General features: G+C 39.2%; 1 protein-coding gene across 1 annotated transcript; it reads right to left on the minus strand.

Annotated features, from left to right (window-relative positions):
• Positions 1–212: 212 nt before the first annotated feature.
• Positions 213–12,663, minus strand: parn (poly(A)-specific ribonuclease (deadenylation nuclease)). Its single transcript, XM_037765128.1, has 26 exons — positions 12,527–12,663; positions 12,245–12,322; positions 12,072–12,151; positions 11,082–11,149; positions 9,636–9,717; positions 9,405–9,465; positions 8,115–8,280; positions 7,116–7,178; positions 6,975–7,013; positions 6,851–6,893; positions 6,681–6,761; positions 6,473–6,529; positions 6,193–6,270; positions 6,043–6,086; positions 5,891–5,933; positions 5,599–5,674; positions 5,396–5,506; positions 5,233–5,302; positions 5,068–5,123; positions 4,155–4,241; positions 3,989–4,063; positions 3,731–3,905; positions 3,473–3,600; positions 2,775–2,841; positions 2,531–2,685; positions 213–1,186 (listed from the first exon to the last, which is right to left on the minus strand). Exons 1-26 carry the CDS (start codon positions 12,543–12,545, stop codon positions 1,140–1,142), a joined length of 2,049 nt encoding a protein of 682 aa, XP_037621056.1. The 5' UTR covers positions 12,546–12,663; the 3' UTR covers positions 213–1,139.
• Between the last annotated feature and the right edge of the window lie 10,898 nt (positions 12,664–23,561).

The following is a 23,561-nucleotide window of genomic DNA, read 5'->3' on the forward strand; positions in this document are numbered from 1 at the left end:
AGGAACGCAAAGTGACCGGAGCACAGCCAATAGGAACGTTCTCTCTCTGAAATGACCCGTGATTGGTCAAAGTCTCCCGTCACGGGCTAGATTTTTTAAAGCAAAAAATTGTGCTTTAAGTGTGCCATGTACAGTGTAATGACAATGTGTGGCGAATGCCCCTCAGGTCAACGGAGGTGAGTTTGGGAACAGAAAAGACAGAAAACAAAAGATACTAAGAAACATTCTTTAATTTTTTTCCCTTTCCAAGGAAATATTTTCAGTATTTTTAAACTTTATCTTATACAAAAATGTATACGTCTTCTTAACGTTTACACCTTTTGCATTAAAACATACTTTGACAATGTTGCAGATTGACACAGTTACAAAACATTAAACACAAAAAAAGGTAAAGAAAAACAACTGTACAAAACGAAAACAAGCACCTCTCATAAAGGATCAGAATGCCACCAATAATAAACATCACATTATCATTGATAAGCTTATATAGTTTTGATAAAACTGGGGAAGTTGATAGAACTTGTTTTAAAATGGAAAAAAAAAAAAAATATTTGACTGCATTAAAAATAACTAAATAACCCAGACGTTGTAAACTACAGAACCTGTCCGGTGGTATTTTATGAAAACGGATTCACAGGGATACAGAGACAGGAGAAAATGTACATCTCCCTCACATGCACAAACTCGCTCACAAAATATAAGACTGTTTGGAGGTGACGGGGCCATTTAAAATCATTTCAATGTGACGGCATGACTGTGGTGGCAGATTCCAGTCTGAACACAGAATAAATCAACATTTCTGGAGTTAAAGATTTTAAGATTCTAGTGAAGAGCGTGTGTGTGTGTGTGTGTGTGTGTGTGTGTGTTTACCCAAAAGAGTTGCCTGCTCCTCTGATATAAGATCAAAATATGGCAGCTGTCGTTATGGCTTGTGTTCTCTCTTTCAATAGTTCAGTCAAGAGGCTTGGCTGGTAGCTTTGGACACGGATTCCACAGCTGCTGAGTGAACGAATGAATTTAGGGCGTGCACCACTCCCAGTGATGTACAACCTTACAGGAGAGCGACCCAAGTGCTTAGGAAGAGACTCTTAAGCAGGAGCTCATTGTGGGACAGTGGCCTCTCCACTCCTCACCTCTCGCTACCAGACTTCTGGCACCTCAAACAGCGATGTTGCAGATTCAGCCCCTGTACAAGGAGAGGGGACAAACCGGTAAAGATGAGAACAAGAACTGCAGCTTCCAGTATCTTCATTTGCAAGTTATACTGAAATCTTAACAATGGTACATTTAATCTCTTGAACCCATGGCTTTTTACTCAGTTTTGATTCCCTTTGTTTACAAGTCTTGGTACAGTCTAGGGTTGGGCGATTGAACAAACATATCAGCTATCGGTGATTGGCTGAGTACATTGCCGGTTGTTTTTTTTTTGGGGTGATTTTCATTTTTCTTTTGCCAATTTAATGGTCTGCCTCCAAAAAACGAGTGAAAGCCGCAGCTCAGCGGACAGCTGCCATGAGCGCTAAAACCTGTGAGAATATATCTGCAATCGCCGGTTGTTTGGCTGACGGTTGCAGATAACATATCGCCGCATTCATACCAGAGCAGCTGCCTTGCAATGTCTATGAAAAGCTGCTGTGGCCCTTTGACTCTGCAGCAAAGTGCAGCCAAACAAAAGTTGGGAAGAGTTTAAACTTTTAGCGGCATAGTACAGCCAGAGAGGACACGCAGCCAATCAGTCAACATATTCCGTGACATGTTGACTTATGTTACAAAGAATTTCTTCCCACCTGAAACGTTATAATCGTGTAGAAAACATGTACCATTGACATGTCAATGGTAGTATACATGTTCTTGCTTTGCACAATGTCAAGTTGTTTCAGTTTTGCCTGCATGTCCACATGTTTTCAACACATCACAAACATCTGTTCTGTATATGAATGGATCGCCACGAGTGCCAAGGTCGCTTCGACATAAGAACCATGTTGATGGGACATTCTGAACCTTACTAATCTAAAAAAAAAAATTAAAAAAAATGCATTGATTGTTTTTAACAAATCAAGATTAAACCTGCAATAACTGAGTTTCTGGCAAACTGGGGGCAGTGGAAACAAATTTTAAAGTTGCTAATCCGTTGACATGTATACATATTACCTTAATATTCATTAATTTAAAAACACTATTGCTTTGTCTTATTTTTATTTGGGATACGAGTTTTGACACTACGGTTCCCTTCATGCTTTGGGTGATGCAAACAGGAAGTGAGTTAGCTGTAAGCTTCGCCTCAGTCCTGCTGATTGTGGCCATTATTTCTTTACATTTTATGAATCAACATTACGACGAGTCATGCTGCATTAGTTCCTAGCAGTGAACTGTAACCATGACTGTACAGATAATAGTCACTGGATAACTTCTGATAATGAACAAAACTATATAAATATGATGAAAGAGGATTTCTTAGACATCAACCCTCTTATTGAGTGTTTGAACTGTCATTCAAAGTGTGTATCCGCCCTCACACTGACAAACGCACCTTCAGACTTCTTTTTCTTGCTCTTTTGACCTTTCCTCCCGGGGACCGTCGGAGCTTGTTGCCAGGTGACCGTCCCCTCAGCATCATTGCCTGCAGGACTTTCCTCCTCCTTATCACCCGGGACTGGACTCGACCCCGCTGAATCTGATGCATCTCTGCAGGGCACAGAAACCGTTTAGAGACTTGACTCGCAGCAAATAGAATAAAAGAGACAGCATCAACAATCGCCTCCATTTTTACTTACGCCGTCTTTAGCCATCCTTCTGAGGTCTTGCTCTCGATAGCTTCTGCATTTGCGTGTCCACTTTTGTCTGGGAAACACAATGACGACCAGTGAATGAGAGCCTTAATTAGACCTCCTTATACAGCATATATACACACTTAAGCATAAAATTAGGAAGGATACACTCAATGCTGGTAGGGCTTGTCCTTAGCAACTTTAAAACCAAGACATATGGGGGAAAATTACATGTCAATTTTCCATTGATTTCTTTGTCAATAACTTGGTCCCATCTTGAGACTACAAAAAGCACAACTGGAAGAAAAAAAAAAAGCCATCATTTATGACTCAAATTACAATATCAGATACAAATGAATCCAGCAAATATACTTGTTACTGTTATTTAATGTTCATCCCAAAAAAATAAGATATATGCATAATTGAAATTACTTTGCATGTTCTCAGTTTTTCCCCATTTTGAAAGGAAATGCAAAACTATCCAGATGTGCATCCGACCTGTCCATTCTGCAGCAGGTAGCATAAAATCTATCTGAAAAATTAATCTGATGTTAAACAAATTACCCAGAGTTCCTGGATAGTTAATCTCAACAGTTGTGATGATTATTCACAATGCCACCTTGCCTCTCTCTCTCAGGGCAACGCTGTATCTCTGCCAACTACTTTTCTTGGCTGCATGTTACCACACTGCAGCGTTCACACACCATCAGTTTTCATCTTCTTGCTGCCGGTGCCATCCGGGTACGAGTAGTGGCTCCAGCCGTCTGTAACTTGATTGTCTCCGATCCCCTGCTCTCCGAGAACGGGACTGATGCTGCGTTTCCTCAAACCCCTACAACAACAAAAAACAGGCATCAATGTAAATAGAAAACTGTGGACACCTGCAAAACCTCCCAAGGCGAGAGGTAAATGCATGGTATGTTATGTTGAAAATGCAACGCATATCAGCAGCGCACGTTTACCTGTGATATCCAAAACTAACAGAAGAAGCGGAGGTGTAGGGAGGTTTCACCCAGCCGTCCTCTCCCCAAGATTTGGGCGTTGGGCCGAGCTTCTCCTTGTCCTGCTGCTTACCCTGGATGTACTCTGCATACGTCTGGATCCTGTAGCTCTCTGCATAGCGGCTGGTGTTCATAGCTGCGTGACGAGACAAAGACGTTAACAGATTGCAGCAACACTTTTTATCCAGCCTGGTATGTGCGTGTGTTTGAGAAACTCACCTATCTGTACCTGGTCCGTCTGACTTAGTGACACAAATGCTGACATGTCGTCGATCCAGGAAACCTGGATGTTTCCTGAGTGGATAACAGGAAGTAGAAAGTGAGTGATAAACAATGGGTCATACCTGTGTGCAAGCAGAATTATACAGGAAAAATCATGTCTTACCAAAGGCACTAAAGAGCTGGTAGAGGTCACTGGTCTTCCATTCTTTTGGGAAGGTGACATACAGGACATGGTCTCTTTTAGGTTGCACTGTAGGAACAACAGCAACAGTTGAGGTGGAGAAGTGGCGATAGTAGTCAAGAAAATCAAACGCTGAAGTTAAGTGGCTGGTTTAAAGCCCTGGCAGGCTAACACTGTGTCCTAACTGAATGTGACGTGAGCGAGCATCAGCCACAAAATCACCTTGATTGCATTGTTTTCTATTGGAATGACCTCACTGGCTGCGAGCGACGCTGCAAAGTGCACAATTTTGAGCTGAACATTTGTTGGACGGCCTGTTTCTATTTATTCCTGTCGCTCGCGTTGAAAGCGATACACAGCTGATAGGTACATGGTTTGTTTACATGACGTAACAGAAGTGCGTATTTAATGGATTCAGTGTGGACGGAGAGCGTCCAATGTTAAGCGATAGTCGGGCGTTCGCTTGCTGTCATGTTATACACATCTAAGTTTAATAGTATGGCCTTTGACTTTGTTTTGGTATTTTCCTGCCCCTCGTGCTAAACATTTTGTCTCCCACCAAAAGGCACATCTACATCCTTTGGTGCCTGAAAAACATGAATGCATTTCCTTCCTTATTACATTTGAAAAGCAGATTTTTAAATATATTCTAAAATTGTGCAGTTTACATCCATAATTGCTGCTCTTCTTCACTGCTTTTGTTTAGTTTCTTTGCCACTAATCTGGTGGCAGGAATGTGGATTGTTGTGCACAGTACAAACAAAACAGGGACCTACTCGTAAAAACATTGCTCCATGGTGCTACTACTTAAATTTGGCAAGATTTGCAGGCATGTAGGCAATTCAACAATCCTGACATATACAGTAGCTCTGCTGTGCTACATTATCGTACTCACAATCTGGTCCTGTGATGTTGAGGTAGGGAATATCTATTATCCTCATCAGGAAAAGCCTTGAGAACAAAAATCAGAAGTATATGCATCTTTTAAAAATGTTTTTAGCAGTTAATAAAAAAAAAAAAAAAAAACTACAAATACAGTAAATTCGAGTGCATCTCTTACTTGTTGAAGAAAGGCTCAACTAGTTTGGAGTGAGCAGAGATGTACGCTTTAGGTGGAGTCAAGAAAGAGCCTGTAAAGAGAGTGTCGAGCAGACCACGTTAAACAACAGGTATTTAGTCATTGTTTTCTTTACAAACAGGATCGGTGTGACTGTGTGCATTACCCAGGTAGTTGGCCATCGAGACGAAACAGAGGCCAGTGATGTAGGCATCGTACCCGGCCTCGTGGAGCTGCTCCTGGGCTGTGTCATAACTGTGGAACCCCTCTGCCGTTTCTGAAAGTGAACCGTACAAAGATAACAAAAAGGTGTCGGCAGGATTTTGTAGGTTGAGAGTGGTTCACACAAATATTAGCATATTTACTTACCAACTTGTGGTGACTTGAAGGGGCTCTCCTTCACCTGCTTCTCCAACTCGGCCAGAGACGTGTTATTGATCAGCTCCTGAAACACAAACGTAAAATAAAACTCATCCGTTTTAGATATTATCAAAATATATTAAAAGACAAAATCTAGAATAAAACGTTGGGATGTACTTTACAGCTACTTGTTTGCTTGGTGCTCTGACCAGTAATACAACTTGAACATTTTTTAAATCTAAATATCTCAATCACTAACAAATTGGTGTCCCTGGTATTCTACAGCGCCGAGATCCTTTACCTTAAAAGGCTGAGTGGTGGCCATCAACTTTGTGTCCAGAATTCTGCAAGTGGATAGATGACCATTAATGTGTTGATTGAACAACAGAAAGTACAGAAAAGCATCTGTTGTGAAGACAAGTAACCACATTTAGCAAAGCAGAGGAATATTACCTTGGGAAGACACACATTGTGACCTCTTTGAAGTCTTGAAGATCCTGAAGAAAAAAAAAAAAAAAAGCATAAATCACTCATAAATCACATTACTTAGCAATAAACTGCCATTTCAGGAAGCCGAAAAAGGCTCCATATCTTAGCTTTTACCTCTGGCAGAGGGCAGTAGAACTGGTGAATGGTGTGCATCACATCCAACAGCATGTTGTGGCCAACCACGAGTTTACCCTGTGTGTCCGATGAAATGGGTTAGATTTTCCAAAAACAAAATATTTAAAAAACACAAGAAAAAAAACTTGAATTGCCAACAGAAAGATTCAAGGTTAGTGCAATTAAACATGAGAAATGTATTCCAACTGCCAAGTAATTCATATAAAATACAATTCAACAATTTGGAGCCAATTTCCAGTTTGAAAAAAAGTTGACTCACAGATTTAGAGATGGCGTGGATGACTCTGGAGAAGCCAACAGCATCATTTAGCTCCTCCTGTTGGCGATAGAGAAGTGTGGGGCAAAAATATTAGATTTAATAAAAGCATAGTGTATCTTTATGTTTTCCTATGTTCAGTATACTCCGCACAATTAAGACAAGAATGCGACACTTTCATTTAAATGTCCATCTTGAACCCCAGACTCACCTGCTCTCTCTCCTGTTTCTGCTGCTCCCTCCTCTTCCTCTCCTCGTCATCTACTCTGCTGATCTGGATGAATCGCTCCTTCTGCACACATACACAACTTACAATCAATATTTTACATATTCCAAACAAAAACAGAAGGCCAAATTGGTTGACATAAAATGTGTTCTTACCTTTTCTGTTTCCACAGTTTCCACATGAAGCCCCTTGGGAAACCTGGGGAAAAAAAGACCAATCTTAATCTCCTTCAATCCAACACAAAAAAACAAAACAATAATTGCGATAAAGATTACTCACTTCCAGTTCAGTGTCTGGTATATCAGCTTTCTCTGAAACCTGGTAAGGAAATACAAGTATTAATAATGGAAAAATACAAAATGTACATGATGAATACATATTTAGAGTAGGTGTGATATTTTGAGAGAAGGGCTAGATTACCCGGTACATGGATCCAAGTCAATTGTCTTCTCAGAGTTAGTGAAGAGGGCTTCAACCTTCCCTCTGTAAGGAAAACAGTAGAAGTGACAGTTATGCCAAAACCAACTAAGAGGTAAGGTCCCTCCCATGTGACTCCTATACCCTTTTCCCACCAAAATTAGCCCATATATGCAGGTTAAAACACGCTTAAATCCATTCTCATTGCAAGTATGCCGTACCGCTGCAGTGACCTTTTTTCTCCCAGAAGCCCACTGCAGAAGCAGGGTTAATAAACAGTGAAAATGTTACAGTGGTTACTTCTTTTCTTATATCGGTTACTTATTCGGTCTCTCAAACCACAGCTGGGGATTGTTGGAACAATAGAAAGACTAACAAAGACGGTGAAGTTTGAATGAGGTTTTACAATGATCAGCAAGGTAAAATGATTGTTATCTGACTGGAGTCTGGTGGCTTTGAGGAGAGGATATTAACTGTATGTTTTGTATATTAAAAAATTGTCCAAATCCCAGTTGATTTTATTTATTATATTAATTTCAATGAGCAGCACACCAGAAAATTAGCGTGTCCATCCGGGTGTCATGTTTCCATCACTGTCGATAGAAGCAGGTGCCGATAAATACCCGTGACTACTGCAGAGTCATTTGTTCTGGGAATGAATGCTGTAACATTTCCCACTGAAGGCAAAAGCCACATGTTGGTGGGTGTTATTGGGTTTTTTGTCCAGAGGGAAATGGGCTCCAGCAAATCCTGGGTAAATGATGGGGTCTCCTTCCAGTCGGCCATGCCCAAAACATACCCCCAAGGAAAGGTAACCAGGGGGTAAGCCACCTCAGCCTGCTCATATTAGTGTGAAACAACTAAGCTGCTACCACCATGCAAAACATCACACACAACCCTGTCAGTACCCACAGCTCGTAGTCTGAAACAAGAGCCCCCTTATTGCCTTAAGTGTACATGTTTTACACACAAAAAGTACTCCATATGTACTGTAACACTTACATCACCCTGTTGATGAAGTCTTTGTGTTCCTCAGGTACGTGTGCAGGGCCTTTGGAGGATGGGGAGATGAAGGATGGCGTCCCGACACCGTTAGCATGTTGATTTCTCCGCTCCTCCGTCTGCTCCCTCAGCTGGGCTTCCTCTTCTTGGTTTAGGTATGGGATTCCTTTGAAAACCAGACAAGTCACAAATTTACGTCTTCCTAGTAACCCGAAGTTCTATGGTGGCTCAACACATTCACTGTCCTACAGACGACTGCAATGAACACTGCAAGATGAGAACGCAATTTGTTGAGCAGCAGTTTTCTTGCATAAAAAAAACAAACACTCAAGAACCTCACCAGCTTTGGGAAAATAAATGGGAAATACAAGAGAACAACATTAACATCTTTCACAGGCTCCGCTAAACCTGCATAGCTTTTATGTGTAGTTACATTTTCGGAGGAGTGAATATAAGCGACAGCATAACCTTTTACTAAGGCTGAGCCATTTTGAAAAATATCTAATTCTGATTATTTTGACTGATATTGAGATTGCAATGCAATTTGCGATATTTGAGGGAATAATCATTTTAACATCATTAAGCTCATTTTCATTGAAAAATATTAAAATGATTGTGGTGTGATTTTTGCAGGGATCTGTACCAAACAAAGATGTTTTCTTAAGTCTGTAAAATATGATGTGTAGGCCATGAGATCTCTGCAGCACCACAATATTTAATTTAAAATGGTATTTTGAAACACATTTCGTCTTAAATATTGCACCTCCTGCGATTTGAAAACTGATGTAGGCCATATTGTGATTTAGATAAAATTTTGATTAATGTGCAGTCCTAGCCTCTACCTACAGCAGACACCAGTGTTGAATAAAGACTGACCATCAGACTGTAAAAGTCATGCAAAGACTAGCCTAATAATCAGACTGAATTGCCATTTTGTGGGCAGATTCAGAAGTCTAGATCCAGGCTAGCAAAAAGGACCAGTATCACAAGTCTGAGTGAAGAGGACCTGCTGGAACCAGCTGTCCCAGTAGGACAGATGACTCCTAACCCAACACTGAAGTTGGGTAATGTTTAAAATAGTTTAGAACAAGATTTTCATTTAAAAACCAAGAGATAATAATCTAAGAATTGATAAAGAAACTGACCAAGCATTCACTATCGACTTCCATAAAAGTTTAATATTTGGTGCTATAATCTCTTTGTCAATAGTCAAATATTGAGGTTAGGTCCCAAGCACTACACATCATGAGACAAAAAGGGTATGTCACGGTCACTCTGCGGGATACTCACCATGACAGAACACCTTGTTGAAGTCAAATCCCTGACTGGCCAAGAAATCAATACTGGAACTCTGAAATGACAAAGATGATTTCCATTTTCACAACTTTCAAAAAAACAACATCTTTTTACAGAACAATCATTTATAAAGCATCCAAATCATTGTCACTATTAAAACTAATTTATCTCAGTTCACACTGAAGCGATCCAACCAAATGACCCTGAGCAGCAACGCTGACTTACTTGACAGATGAACTTTAGGTCAGGGGACGTCCTGTTGAACGGTTTGGGGAATATATAAAAATTAAAAGGCTTTGTGATATATCTGCAGAGATGGGAAGACAGGACACAGAACAATAAAGATTAGTGAAATCATTCCAGCTGCGGGGAGTTTATTAAAATAACCTGCGTGCGAGTCACAAAAGATGGATCACTTCCATTATCATCATCATCTAGTTGGCAAATGTTTTTGAATAAAATGTATCGACGGCATTGGGGGAAATCTCTGTAAACTGTTACTTGTTTGGACTAGGGCTGTCCTCGACTAAAGAAATCCTTCGTCAACGAACACTCATATGATTTTGTGGACTAATCGATTTAGTTAATTTAATCAACAAATCTGAGTTTCTCAACAAATAAGGAAAAAGAAATGAAAAGCATAAAAAAGAGTAATTGACTAAAGAAATCTTGGTTGACTAAGAACAAAACGGCCAATTAGTTAACTAATCGACTAAGAGGGAGCAGCGCTAGTTTGGACCATTTTAAATTGAAATTCAAATAGATGATAAAATGTGTTTAACATCAAGACTTAGTCGGCTGGATTACGGGGGCAAAAATTAGCTGCCATTAACCCCACGATTTTTCTACGCTAAAATCATACCCGGCCCTGATTTGCTGCGGATTGATTTGATTAAAACACATAAATTAAAAATAAAGATCATAAAAGTCTAAATTTGAATAAACGATGGGTCAAGGCTAGATTTTGACATCGGGACCATCTGGGCCTCAAGATCTGGTAACAAAGCAGGAACCTTCAAGGAGAGGAAAACATGCACATTCTCAAAATTGTTTGTGGTGCTGGGAGTAGATAACCTCCAATATGTACTTTTTCACAAAATTACTTGCTCCCGCACTCACTTTTCTCTGCTTTACTAGTCAACGTTTCAGGCAACAAGGACCTTCATCAGGACATTAAACATTACTTAACTCAATGTCCTGATGAATGTCCTTGTTGACTGAAACGTTGACTAATAAAGCAGAGAAAAGTGTGTGCGGGAGCAAGTCATATTTTTTTTTTTTTTTAAACAAAGCAGGAACCACCTAAGGCCCCCATTAGTGTTGCATATTTGCAAAAAAATTAGCACACAGTAAGCCTGGAGGTCCTGGGAGCCTCCAGCTTTTAAACCTTGATTAAATGGGGAGATGGTATAAAGAATATTGTTATTTTTCAGTGTGAAAACACACATTTATTTTGTCCAGGTACAGAGTCCAAAAACTGACAACTCACAATAAGTCGGCTTTTTCCCCTATGTACCTGACAATGAACCAATTTGGTCTTCAAATGTTATATTTAATTGGGTAGATAGATACCAGTGTTGGTGAGTCCTTTGGGAGACAGTACTTCATAATTTGTCACCAAATATCAATATCAGATCTAAAGTGATGCATTTGTGAGCAGATATGACTCACTTTGACTTTGTCTGGTCGTACTTGAATGTACATAATCCAAACTGGAACAGCAGAAAGTCCATGGAGTGCTGAGTGGGACACAAAGAGAGAGAGTTAAGATAAGAAGAACCTTTATTAATCCCTGGAGGAAAATTCAGGTGTCAGAGCAGCAACATCAGCAAACAGAGTGAAACACAGGAGAGGTAAAGGTATACAAAAATTATAAAAACAATACAACTTCATTGTCAGTTTGAACTGAAATTAATTTTGCATCCATAGGCAGCTCAGTTTGAGAAAAAATACACATCCAATAGATATACTGTTACCATAAACAGACAGACAAGTAAGACCCATCAGACAAAAAAACTAAACACATCACCATTATTCATACATAACCCATTACAAAATTACCATCTGTCCTCTGGATTTACAAGTCTTTAGCAGCACATTAATTATTATTTAGCAACAAGATGGACTGATGAACAAATGTAGGGACTCTGAATCGCCTCATGGAGGGCAAAAGTTGATATTCCCCATTTAAAACATGTAAGGGATCAGAAGAGATGCTGTTGGCAAGTCTGAGCATGCTCTTGTTGTGAGCTGCTTGAAAGGAGGCTGCCACAGGTTGGCCAATGATCTTAAAGCAGATATTGATTTGGCTATAAAGTTTAGTTTTAAGTTTTACAGATATACTACTGAGCCAGGCTGTACTGCAGGACACTCTGAATCACTGAACTGAGAAATAGAAAAATGGTCATAGAGATATAAAACATACAGAGTGAATGGGTGAACATAGTGTGTGCAGTCCGTCAATAAATAAATGTAGTATGTGCAATACATAAATGTAATATGTGCAGTCTTTAAAGTGGAATATAGGATGTATAGTGTAAAGTGCAGCAGTGGTTAGAGTCCAGGATGGTTGCAGATAGTGCATGCGTTTAAATGACAGTAAACTGGACTATATGGAGGGAAAGCAGGATGCATTTATGAAGCTGTGCAGTCATTCCTCACCTTTTTAAGCTTGGTGTATCTCTCCTCTGGTGTGTCCAGCCCGTTGGTGAGTGCACTCACATTAGGACCATCGCTTATCCCTGAAAACACACATCAACACATGTCACAATTCATCCACACAGCTTTGACTACTTCAATGTTAATCTCTGCTATAACTCTACAAACACAGTTACCTGAAAACTCTCCATCGATGGCGAGGAAGTCCGCCTCCTCTATGGCGCTGTACACCGTGTTTAAGCTGTCTTTATAGTCTGAAACAGGTGAAGTGTGTTAACATCATGAGGAAAGCGTGCTAGCCAGCATTAGCCTCGCAGCTAGCAGCAGCAGCACAGTGTGAGCGATAAAAGACTCGCTGTGTGTTTTAAACACACATCAGGTCACTAGTCTGTTCTGCGTTATCACGACGGATATAGCGAGGTAAAGCTAGAGCGGGTAACATGAGGCTGTGTACTTACTTCTGCGTGTCACCTCCATCCTGCACAATGACTGAACCGGCTAACAGGAGCTAACGCTAGCTAGCGACGTCAACTGGCTTTTAACCGTTCACCAAACACTTCCGGGGTCAATGCTGCTGCCTGGGAGGTCAACTGGAGATGTTCAAACTGTCATCAGCTGTGTGTAGTGTCTTTAATTAAATATATTAGAGTTAATATTTAAAATGACAACCCTTATATATTATATATATATACTTTTTGACAATATTTATAATATAATATATATAATACATATATATATATATATATATATATAATATATTAGGTTATTTATTATATTATATATTTAATATTTAAAATGACAACCCTTATATATATATATTATATATATATATATATATATAATATATATATATATATATATACACTTTTTGACAGTATTTATAATATAATATATATAATATATATAATTCATGTATATAATACATAATATATATAATATATATATAATATAATACATAATATATATAATATATATAATATATTAGGTTATTTATTATATTATATATAATATTTAAAATGACAACCCTTATATATATATATAAGGGTTGTCATTTTAAATATTAAATCGAATATATTTAAATTAAAAACACCAAATACAGCTTGTATATTATATATATATAATATATTTAGATATATATATTATATATATATATAATATTCAAAATACATATATATATATAATATATATATAATATATAAGGTTATTTATTATATTATATATTTAATATTTAAAATATATACTGTATATACATATATAAGGGTTGTCATTTTAAATATTAAATCGAATATATTTAAATTAAAAACATCAAATATATATATATATATATATATATATATATATATATATTAGGTTATTTATTATATTCCATGTTGGCTTCGAAGTTATAGAGATGTAAGAGGGGAAATTAAACTGATTTTAGGTGCGTTTTAGTGCAGCAGCTTTAACGTTAATTTTTCTCTTCCCTATCTTTTTCTTCTTGATATTTTGGTTGAAATAGCCTATAAGTTGCTACAAATTTATATATCAGCAAATGTACTTAAATTACCAAAAGTAAAAATGCTCATAATGAAGAATGTCTCCTTTAAGTATGTTATATTATTAAAGAATATTATATTATTCTGTTTTTTTTATCAGTAACACATACATATAAGAGCATTTTGATGTATATGATATTTAGATATTTCTTTATTAGTCTCACAGCATCAACAATAAAGAGAAACAAGATTAAATAAATAAGTAAACTGTAAAAAGAAAAGCAAAATATAATAATAGACAGACTGAATGGTTGAATTCACATTATTGCACATATGAAATATGAGATATTACAATTACACTAAATATTGATATTGCACAGAGGTATACATTGATAGTGCACATAAATTAATCAATGAGTCAATGTGAAGCCAATTTTAGATTCTATGTATACTACTCAGTAGATTAGTAATATAGTACTGCATCATATCATATCATAAGAATATCATATTTTCTTCTTTTTGTAAAAAGTAATTAGTTATATGTATTAAATAAATGTAGTGGAGGAAAAAGTGCAACAGTTTCCTCTGAAATAGTGGAGTAGAAGTATAAAGTAGCATAGAATAGAAATACTCAAGTAAAGTACAAGTATGTCAAAATTGTACTCAGTGTTTGAGTAAATTAACTTAGTTACAATATATTTATCTAAACTGTCTCTCTAAGACTATATCAAATTAAGGAAGCAAGACGCACTCAAAATGCAGTTATACTGTGACCTCATGAATGGATATTAACGTTTTAACTTAAGGGTCACAGGGGTAATCTAGAAAAAATGTGCCCACAATAACACATTCATTTATGGTCTCTGCTTTCTTCAGGATCAGAGGGGGCTGGAGGCATCAAAGATGAGACGAAGGCAAGGAAACAAGGAGCGGATGTAGGACAAAGTCTACCACAGCATAATGTAAGCATCCTCAAAAACCTGCCTTGCATGTGTGGAGGATTTGCAGCTCTTACTGTGGATCATGGTTGGATCTCTTATGAGTTCCTTAAAGTGGCTTCTCTGAAGTCAGGCTGGCGATACAGCTGCCACCGAGTTTCTAAGAGGCAGAGCAGCTCCTGTGATTATTATCCACAGTTTGAATGCTAACATGAACATAAAAAAAGCATTTTTCATAAGAAAATGTCTTCACGGTGAGTGCAGGGGTGAGATATTCCCCTCCATTGAAATGCAAAGATGACATTTCAAAAAGTACGGACTGGAGGAGATTTTCTTTTCTTTAATGAAGGGAATCAGGAAAAGGCTTCAGCTTTTATTTCTAACGTTTTCTCCAGGGGTGTAATTTTGTAGAATTATATATTTTTTTGACAGTATTTTACAAATATGCAATACAAAGTATTTTTTAGCCTTCAGATTTAAGGCATTTAAACACACAGCATAAATCTATATTATCTTACTGTATGCAAGATATAGTTGTGTATGCATGCAACGAGCTGCATTATGTATGCCTTTGTTTGTTTTTTATTACTATTATTATTAGTTTTCCTGAGCTTGGATGTAGACAGGCTTTATACTCATTCGTTATTATTATTCTATTATTTTAAGATGACAACAAGCAGAGGAGAATATAATCACAAAATCTGCAGCTGAGATCAAAATCTTTCTATAAAAGCATCTCACTTCAGAACAAACAAAAGAAAAAACAAACAAACATCAGAATGACAAAGATATGAGTGGCATAGAAAAAAATAGATTACAGCAGAGCACAACATGGTGAGAAAAGCTTATATAAGTGATAAATGACAAGGCAGATTAAACAGATTTAATTAAATATGGTTGATGAGTGGAAGTGAGAGTGGGAGGGAGGTAGAGTGCGTTTGTTTGTGTGTGTGTGTGTGTGTGTGTGTGTGTGTGTGTGTGTTTGTTGAACTTTAAAAGGGGCCACTTGAATCACATTGATCCATGGGATGTCTTTATTTTTCAATGACCTTTAAGGTGTCATTTCAGATTTACTGCTGTTATGGTTTTTCCAACCCACACTCTGCAGCAGAATCTGTGGTGTGTTACGGAAAAACTGCAGTCAACTTTCTCCAGCTTTGCGGTTTTAAGGTCTGTTACATGTGTGAACAGAAATGTCCTCTCAAACAGCTAAAAGCCTGAATGAGTTTATCATTTCCGTGAAAACATATCCCGTAAAAGGTTTTCACACAGCGTACATGCGGTTCTGGCGAGTGTGTCAGAGATGCTCACTCTTGCTCGACGTCACGTGTCCCCTATCAATCTCAAGAAATCAATTTCTCTAAATGACTTTTGCTCTTTGTTAAGCAGTCAAATTTGTTATAATGAGAAAAAGTTTGAATCTTTAGTCTGGGGAATTTTATGCCTTTAAACCTGCAGTAGGCAGAATATTTTTGGCATCATTGGGCAAAAATAGAAACACGTCTGTGGAAACAACATCATTTTTTTACACAGAACGACGTCTGTGGATTTTGTCCCTCATCACTCATCACATTGAATTCATTTTAGGAAGGAATCTCTTTGTATGGACAGCAGGAGTGATTACAGCAACCAGAAATGATTTCAATGTGCATATGGGCATGTCGGTGTTGTTTTAAAACAGACTTCAAAGGATGTGAAACTGTCCTTTAGTGGACAACGACAGTGGAGCGAAAACAGGATATGAGAGGAGAGAGATGAGGAATGACATGTGAACAATAGTCTCCAGCCGGACGTGAACTGAAGCTATCACACACACTTTGGCGTTAAAGAATTAAGGTCATTGTTATAAGTAGTACTCGTGCATGTGGACACATGTTAGGTAATATGAAGTGTGTTTTACAGCTGCCAAGATTCACTAATCTAACTCACAGCCAGATTAACCCACTATACGGCCTCGGGGCAACAATAAGCTGTGTGCAGTCGGTGTGTATGTAGTCATTCACCTGTCACAAGTGTCAATCAAGTTCAGTGCACACACCAGGCTACACACGACAGTATCATTATACTTTGCCTGGAGTGCCGTATCCAACCTGTCCCGCTGTGTTGGGTTTTTGTGGTGTTTGTCCAATTAGTTTCACAAACCGACTCGTCCACCTTTACAGCCTCGTTGTGTATACTCGTGGTGTAGTTTGTTTATAGCCTAACGTTAGCTTTTTACTTCTGGTGATTGCATTCACACTTCAAAAATCATAAAAGTGGTGTTCATTTGTGGAGATTATCTTGCTGAACAAAACGTGTAAGTATCATAAATGTGTGTTTGCCACAGAGTTTATTTTCTGCGATAATCCAAAACCCAATGCAAAAATCCCATTGGCTTTTTGTCGAGGGAACCCGGGCGATTCTAACTTCTTGGTTGGCCTACAAAAATACGTCATCCCTGTAGCACTCTATGAGCAGTTACTGTTTTTTAAGTCAGTAAATAGTTTTAAGTGTAAGTTTACTTCTGACACGCTGTATAGCTGAATCAATCTCATCCACACTTTGAAGAAACATCAAATAATACTGTTGTGTTGTTCACCTGAGTACAGATTTAAAATACTTCAGGCAGATTTGAACTTCAGACATCCTATCGCCCACCATTATCAAGCCTGGATCCCCCCTGCTGTCTGGTTTGATTTGCTGTAACACAATCAAGCCGTGCCAAACGCACACCTTTCAGTAGAAAAGAGACGCTTTTTAATTTGGATGTCATATTGCAACTTTTAAACAAAGCCTGTCATAGTTACTATGTCGCAAAAATTAGATTTAAAGCTGCACAGTTCTTTGCACTTGTCTTCATACACTCCTTTATAAAGATTGTTTTTATGTATTAGATTCTCATTTTGGTTTTTTATTGCATCATTTTATTATTGAGCATTGTTGGAGGGAGACTTGAGATCCAAGATTTTCATTTCCAAACAACTATACAACTGCTTCTCTTTAATTGGTGTGTCACATTAAACCTACAGTTGGCAGAATATTTTTGGCATCTTTGGAAAAAAATTCCACAATAACCTTTCAGCATAATGTAATTCAAGTGTTCTGAGAGAAAACTAGACTTCTGCACCTCCTCAGGGCTCTGTTTTCAGGCTTTAGAAAATCTAGCTGGTAGGCGAGAGACTTTGACCAATCACAGGTCATTTAATTTCATGGCTGTTCGTTCAGCGGAGGCAGCTGTCAATCACTAGTGTATTGTTTAGCTGTAAAATGAGAAAGTGTGCTCCGGCTGGTGGGCGGTGCTTGGTATTTCCTCAACTGTTCTCAACATGGCTGCGGGGTCACAAACTTTTTAATCTCACAGCTAAACAGTACACTACAAGATGTTTTGAAAACATTTGAGGAGAGAAATAGGCATCACAGTAACAGAATATCGATTCATATTTGATCAGCGCTGCCTAGTTTGACCGTTTGATCGGAGTTTGCGAGTGATTGACAGCTGCTCTGAGACGGCAGACTCTAGATCAGCTCCGACTGGTTGTTTTCCTTCGGTCTGTGAAGTCTTGCAGATGACATCAGGAGCACCGGAGGACACCGGAGGACACTGGAGGACACAGAGGCACAGGACTTTTTTTCAGATTACCTGTCTCATGCACTACGGTCAGGATATAGTGACCGTTTTATAAAAAATATTGGTTTTTTAATCATATTTAAACTGATGCTTTAAAGAACCAAAACTTGCTACAGTTTCACACCTGCATATCTATTTAGAGATTTTTCTAAATTTCTTTGCGATTACATCTACATCCTATTTCCCCAAACTTCATAAAGCATCCTTCAGGTTTTAAAATAATCATTGGTTTGTCTATAATCTAAACTAGACAGCCACCACAGGAGGGCGCTACACTCCACAATTTCAGATGACTTGTTTTCTTGCTTTCAGACAGTCCCTCCCCTCTTCCCTGTCACACACACACACACACACAAGCACACGCACGCACGCACACACACTTGCATGTGGATGCTTGAGCTCACTATAAAAGCCCTCTGCTCCCTCGTTTTTTTTCCCTTTTTCATCACAATACATCATAGCTTTTACAGTGAAAAGGAGCGCAATGGGGGAAGTCACAGACTGGGCAGAGTCAGGAAGTGAATGAAAGAATGAGATTCAGTCAGAGTGAGGGATGAGTGGTGGGATGGAGAGGCAATAGGGGGGTGGTAGGGAGAAAGGGAGCTGCAATTTAAGGTAAAAGCCGGCTGAGGGTAGACCATTAGCATCTGTCAGGTTTGTGTGTGTGTGTGTGTGTGTGCGTTTGTTTACTGATCCAGCCAGTGGGCAATCAAGCCTTTTTTAGAGTGGACAAAGAAATTGAAGAGAGGCCGCAGGGGGGTAGGGGTGTTAAAGAAGGAATATATGTTAGTGAAAGAGGCAATCAAGAAGGTTGGATGAAGGTCAAAGAGGTCGAGAGGCCGGAGGCTCGTAATGCAGCAGGTGTGGACACTAAAACACTGAAGGAGCATAGGTGGGAAAAAGAAAGACTGGTTGTAATGTGACAGTTAGTAGTTCAATAAACATCTTCTAGGCTGTCACACACATAAAAGCGCGCACACACACAGAGGGGAGCTCACATTTTTGTAACCTGCTCAGACAGTCGTGTTATTGCTCTCCTAATCATGCGTGAGATTAGGTGGCAGCACATAAGCAAAAACCTGCTGTTGACACGTCCTCTTCCATTTCATCACACACGCAGACACACACAGACTGTCTGTTTTAACCCGTCCTCAAGTGAATAGAAACTGCTTTGCTTTCAGGCCAAACAGAGGAATGAATAAGTGTGGTTTATCATTCTATAATTGTAGGTTGGGGATGGGAGAGGAACAGAGACGTGGCTGTGAAAGGGATAAAAGTTTTTCAGAGTTGTAGAAGTGTAACAGATAAGTAAGAACAAAGAATAAATTGATGGCAATTTAGGGAGAGGAGCGTTGCTGGCTGCCTGTCTCTGGTCTGGTTCTTTGTTTAAAAAGAACTTGTGGGAGGATGAGGGGTTTGACTGGGATAAAAGGAAGAGCTGGAGTGAATCTCAGCTGTGGAGACAAGGAGGAGGAAGTCTTACTCTCTGAGGTGAGACTCATAGAATTTGTGCCGACCATTTTCCATCACTAGTGTACAGAAATGGCTTCTTTCATTACGTTTGGGACTCTAAATTTATCTGATCAGAGAAGTGCTGCAAATTCTGAAAACGACTCTTCATCTTCTGCTATTTCTGGACTGCCTATTGTCTGCTGTCGATGCGACTGAGATCTCAAACCAAACACAAATGTGCAGAATCAGGATCCAAGTTTTGACTTTTTGGCGCAAGCAAATTCCACAGCTCACTGGCACACAAGGATAACAGCGACTCAACATTTAGTACAAAGGCAGAGCACAGGGCACACAAGAGATAGCAGACAATGCATATCACTTTATATACACACAAGATTAAGAACATTTACAGTAATGCAACAGAGTACCCTGAATGTGGACTGTTAGCTCATGTTAGCACTGCAGGAGAAAAAGTGTTCAGAATCAGATATTGTCCCTCAAACAGTATGTGCCTAATGAAAGCGTGACACTGAATCTGTCAATATCTGATTTGTGGCGGTGGCCCTGTTCACACCTGGCATTAACATGCCTCTTGGGTGATCTGATCACAAGTGGACAGCTCTAATTACATGAGTTCACACCTGGCATTAGGATGCGTCCACACATGCGTCTCGAGTGACCACATGTGATCGGATCTTACTTCCATCCATCCATCTATCCATTTATGCGCTTATCTGGGGCCGAGTTGTGGGGCAGGGTATTCCAGACATCCCTCTCCCCACCAACGTTTTCCAGCTCTTCCTGGGGACCCCGTGGCGTTCCCAGGCCAGACAAAATATGTAATCTCTCCAGCGTGTTCTGGGTCTACCCCGGGACCTCTTACCAGTTGGATGTGCCCGAAAAACCTCCAAAGGGAGACGTCGAGCGGCATCCTGATCAGATGCCGGAACCACCTCAGCTGGCCCCTTTCGACGCAAAGGAGTAGCGGCTCTACTCCGAGCTCCCTACGGATGGCTGAGCTCCGCAGCCTATCTCTAAGGCTGAGCCCAGAACATCCTACGAAGGAAACTCATTTCGGCCACTTGTATCTGCGTTCTCATTCTTTTGTTCACTACCAAAAGCTCATGACCATAGGTGAGTGTTGTAACGTAGATGGACTGGTAAATCGAATCTCACTTCTCCACTCTATATGCAAATAAACACATTCATTATTTCCGTTTGCAAAGACTAAATGCGTTGTTGTTTTTTAACCAATTCGTATTTCGAATGATTTAATTTACTTACTTGTGCCAAGCAAATGAAGCAGTTGGCCATCGATAGACTGAGAAAGAAATTATTGAATTCACTGTGCCGCTCAAAGGCTACCGGCATCTTTTAAGTTAGAATGTTTACTTTTACCATTCCATTTGTTTTTAGCTCATGACATACGCTTTAGTGATGATTAGACATTCACGTACATGTTGCTAAAAGAATATGGCCATATGTGGCCCAGACCACCTCCGAATGTGGTCTGAGCGATCAGATCTCAATGTGTCCTCAATGCGTCTTGGGTGCATTCACACCTGTACTTAGAGCTGTCCACTTGTGATCCGATCACTTGCCAGGTATGAACAGGGTGAGTGCGACTTCAGTCATATGAGAACTCTTGTGAGGTACAATAAGGTGTTAAACCTTAAAATTATTCATTATCTGGCTTCATCGCTGGCAAAACACAAAGTGACATAACAGGGCCACAGGAGAATTTGACTGCAATGTCAAGGCCAAATAAAGAGTCTCTGTAAACTATCTTTAGAAGCTGAAGATGTGGTTGGATAACATTTTAAACTGAGACGTTTTATGCACCAAACTCAGCTACTGTATGATCCACCGAAGCTGTGTTTATGATGCCATATGAGTATAAAGATTGTTACCTCTTTGGCATGTTGGTGTTAGCAGTCGTTCCCTCTGTTCATATGAAACACAGTCGTCAACATGGGGATTTTATTGACTATAACTTCTAATAGAACCCACACACAGATGCACATTTACACACACACACACACACACACACTACACAGAGCTGAGCATTGGATGATGATAATCTCAGCCTGTGATGGCACTCACTGCCGCAGTAATTTTATGAATCACTTCCAATTTCCCAGGCCTCTGACTCTGCAAGATAGGAGGCAGTTACCATACAGTTTTCTAAAAAACTGCCTGTGTAAATCCCCATTATAATGTCCAATACCATCTCTAGCTGCAAGATACTGTAGATAGATAGATAGATAGATAGATGGATAGATAGATAGATAGATATATGGATAGATAGATAGATAGATAGATATATAGACGGACAGACCTTTCAAACAGCTCTGTATTGTTGTTACACTGTCTTTCATCATTCAGCTCATTCAGAGTGAATCTCCTGATAGATTTCTCTCTTTCACACTTTCTGTATCTTTCACACAGACACACATGCAGGTACCCACACACTGATGCATAATCCTCGCCAATGTTCAGAACACGATGACCAATAATGTGAAGGTTGATGACATATAGTTAGATAACATTCAGATGTTGTAGCCTTGAGACAGCAAACAATAACAGCAAACACAGTGGTGGAGCATCTCGTGTCAGGCCTGTTATGTCATCATGGTTGGTGTTCAGCTACCGAGCAGAATGAAATGCCATCGACCAACCAGGTAACTTAAACCTGGATTGATTGATTTGATTGTTTTTTTTTGGCCATATGGGGGCAGCAGAAAGTGAAGCCAAAACATCTGGATTGTCCCCTGGTGGCTGGCTGCAGAATAGGTCATAAATCCTGCCTCCTCCATGTTAGTGGATGGGACATGGGCCAAACTAAAAAGCAAAAGTACACATCAAATACATTTTTCCAAAAGATGGTTTCTGTAATTTTAGGTAGTGCTTATCACACTGATGTATGTTCAAGTGTTCATTTTTCTGATAAGTTTGGTTTAATTAGTTATTTGATGCTATAAAAAGAGGGTGAGATGTCATGATTGACAGCTGTGAGTCTCTCTCACTGACAAGCTGCAGCCATGCTCGGCTCGTGATTGGCTCGGGCGGGTGTGTGGGCGGGACCTCGATGCCGTGGCATACTGTATAATCACCTCATAAAGTTGTTTTGGTGAACATATCGGCAACCTGTTGCCTGTTTACTTATTTAACAGACACATTTGCATTCATTATGAGTCATGTTTCTAGCTACCTGGAGCACACTTGTTTTTGCCCTTTTTTGGTCTCCATCAACTTCTGAGGGAAATATCTGGCTCTTTAGCAGCTAAATGCTCCATGATATTCACCAGCTAATTGCAGTACAAAACATTTTTCGGCCAGAAAATCAAAACAATGAGCTGAAAGATGCTAAAATGCTCAGAGAATGCCGCTTTCATCCTTTTAGCCAAGGTGCTTGGGAGGTTGCGCTACAGTCGTGTCTGTCGTTTATAAGCAACCAAAACCTGCCTGCTGCAATGACGATGATAAGTTGAGGTAATTTAGCAGTAAAAGCCTCACTGACTAAACCAAACAAAGTCAAAACAAAGACAAATGGATTTCCAGCACCGTAAATCCATCATAGTAACATTACTGCTCGATTTCTCTGTGTCAAGTTGGCTGACCTTTCAACTGGATGTTTTAACATCCTTGGAGGGAAAGGATGAAGGAAGTAAAATAGTCCGTGGGACAGATTGAAGTTCTGGGTCCTGCACTAAACATGGCATGTGAACGAAATCGTCAGATTCATTGTTAATATAAAAATATCGACTAGTGCAGCTTTAAATGTGTTTACTATATGTTATTTTACAGTGCAGATACCAGCTTGAAATATTTTAGCACTCAGGGGACAGAGTGGTACTAAAATCAGTTCAGCGGTTTTCAAAAGAGTGTGTGGTTTAAAATTGTTTGTTTATAAAAATGATTACTGTTACACATATTGGTTCTGACTCTGCAGCAAAGATTCAAAGTTTAAATAGAGTGGGGTTTTAAGACTATTTCCTCAGAGATGAAGAAAAAAAACGTC

Source organism: Sebastes umbrosus, chromosome 3 (genome assembly GCF_015220745.1).
Source record: "Sebastes umbrosus isolate fSebUmb1 chromosome 3, fSebUmb1.pri, whole genome shotgun sequence".
Taxonomy (NCBI): Eukaryota; Metazoa; Chordata; class Actinopteri; order Perciformes; family Sebastidae; genus Sebastes; species Sebastes umbrosus.

Bases quoted from the DNA above. Each gene is read 5' to 3' on its own strand.
- parn (XM_037765128.1), bottom strand. The intron at 9,718-11,081 runs GTGAGTCATATC...CCATCTCTGCAG, and splicing joins TACGACCAGACAAAGTCAAA to ATATATCACAAAGCCTTTTA. The intron at 2,842-3,472 runs GTGTGTGAACGC...TGTGTTTCCCAG, and splicing joins CAAGAAGATGAAAACTGATG to ACAAAAGTGGACACGCAAAT.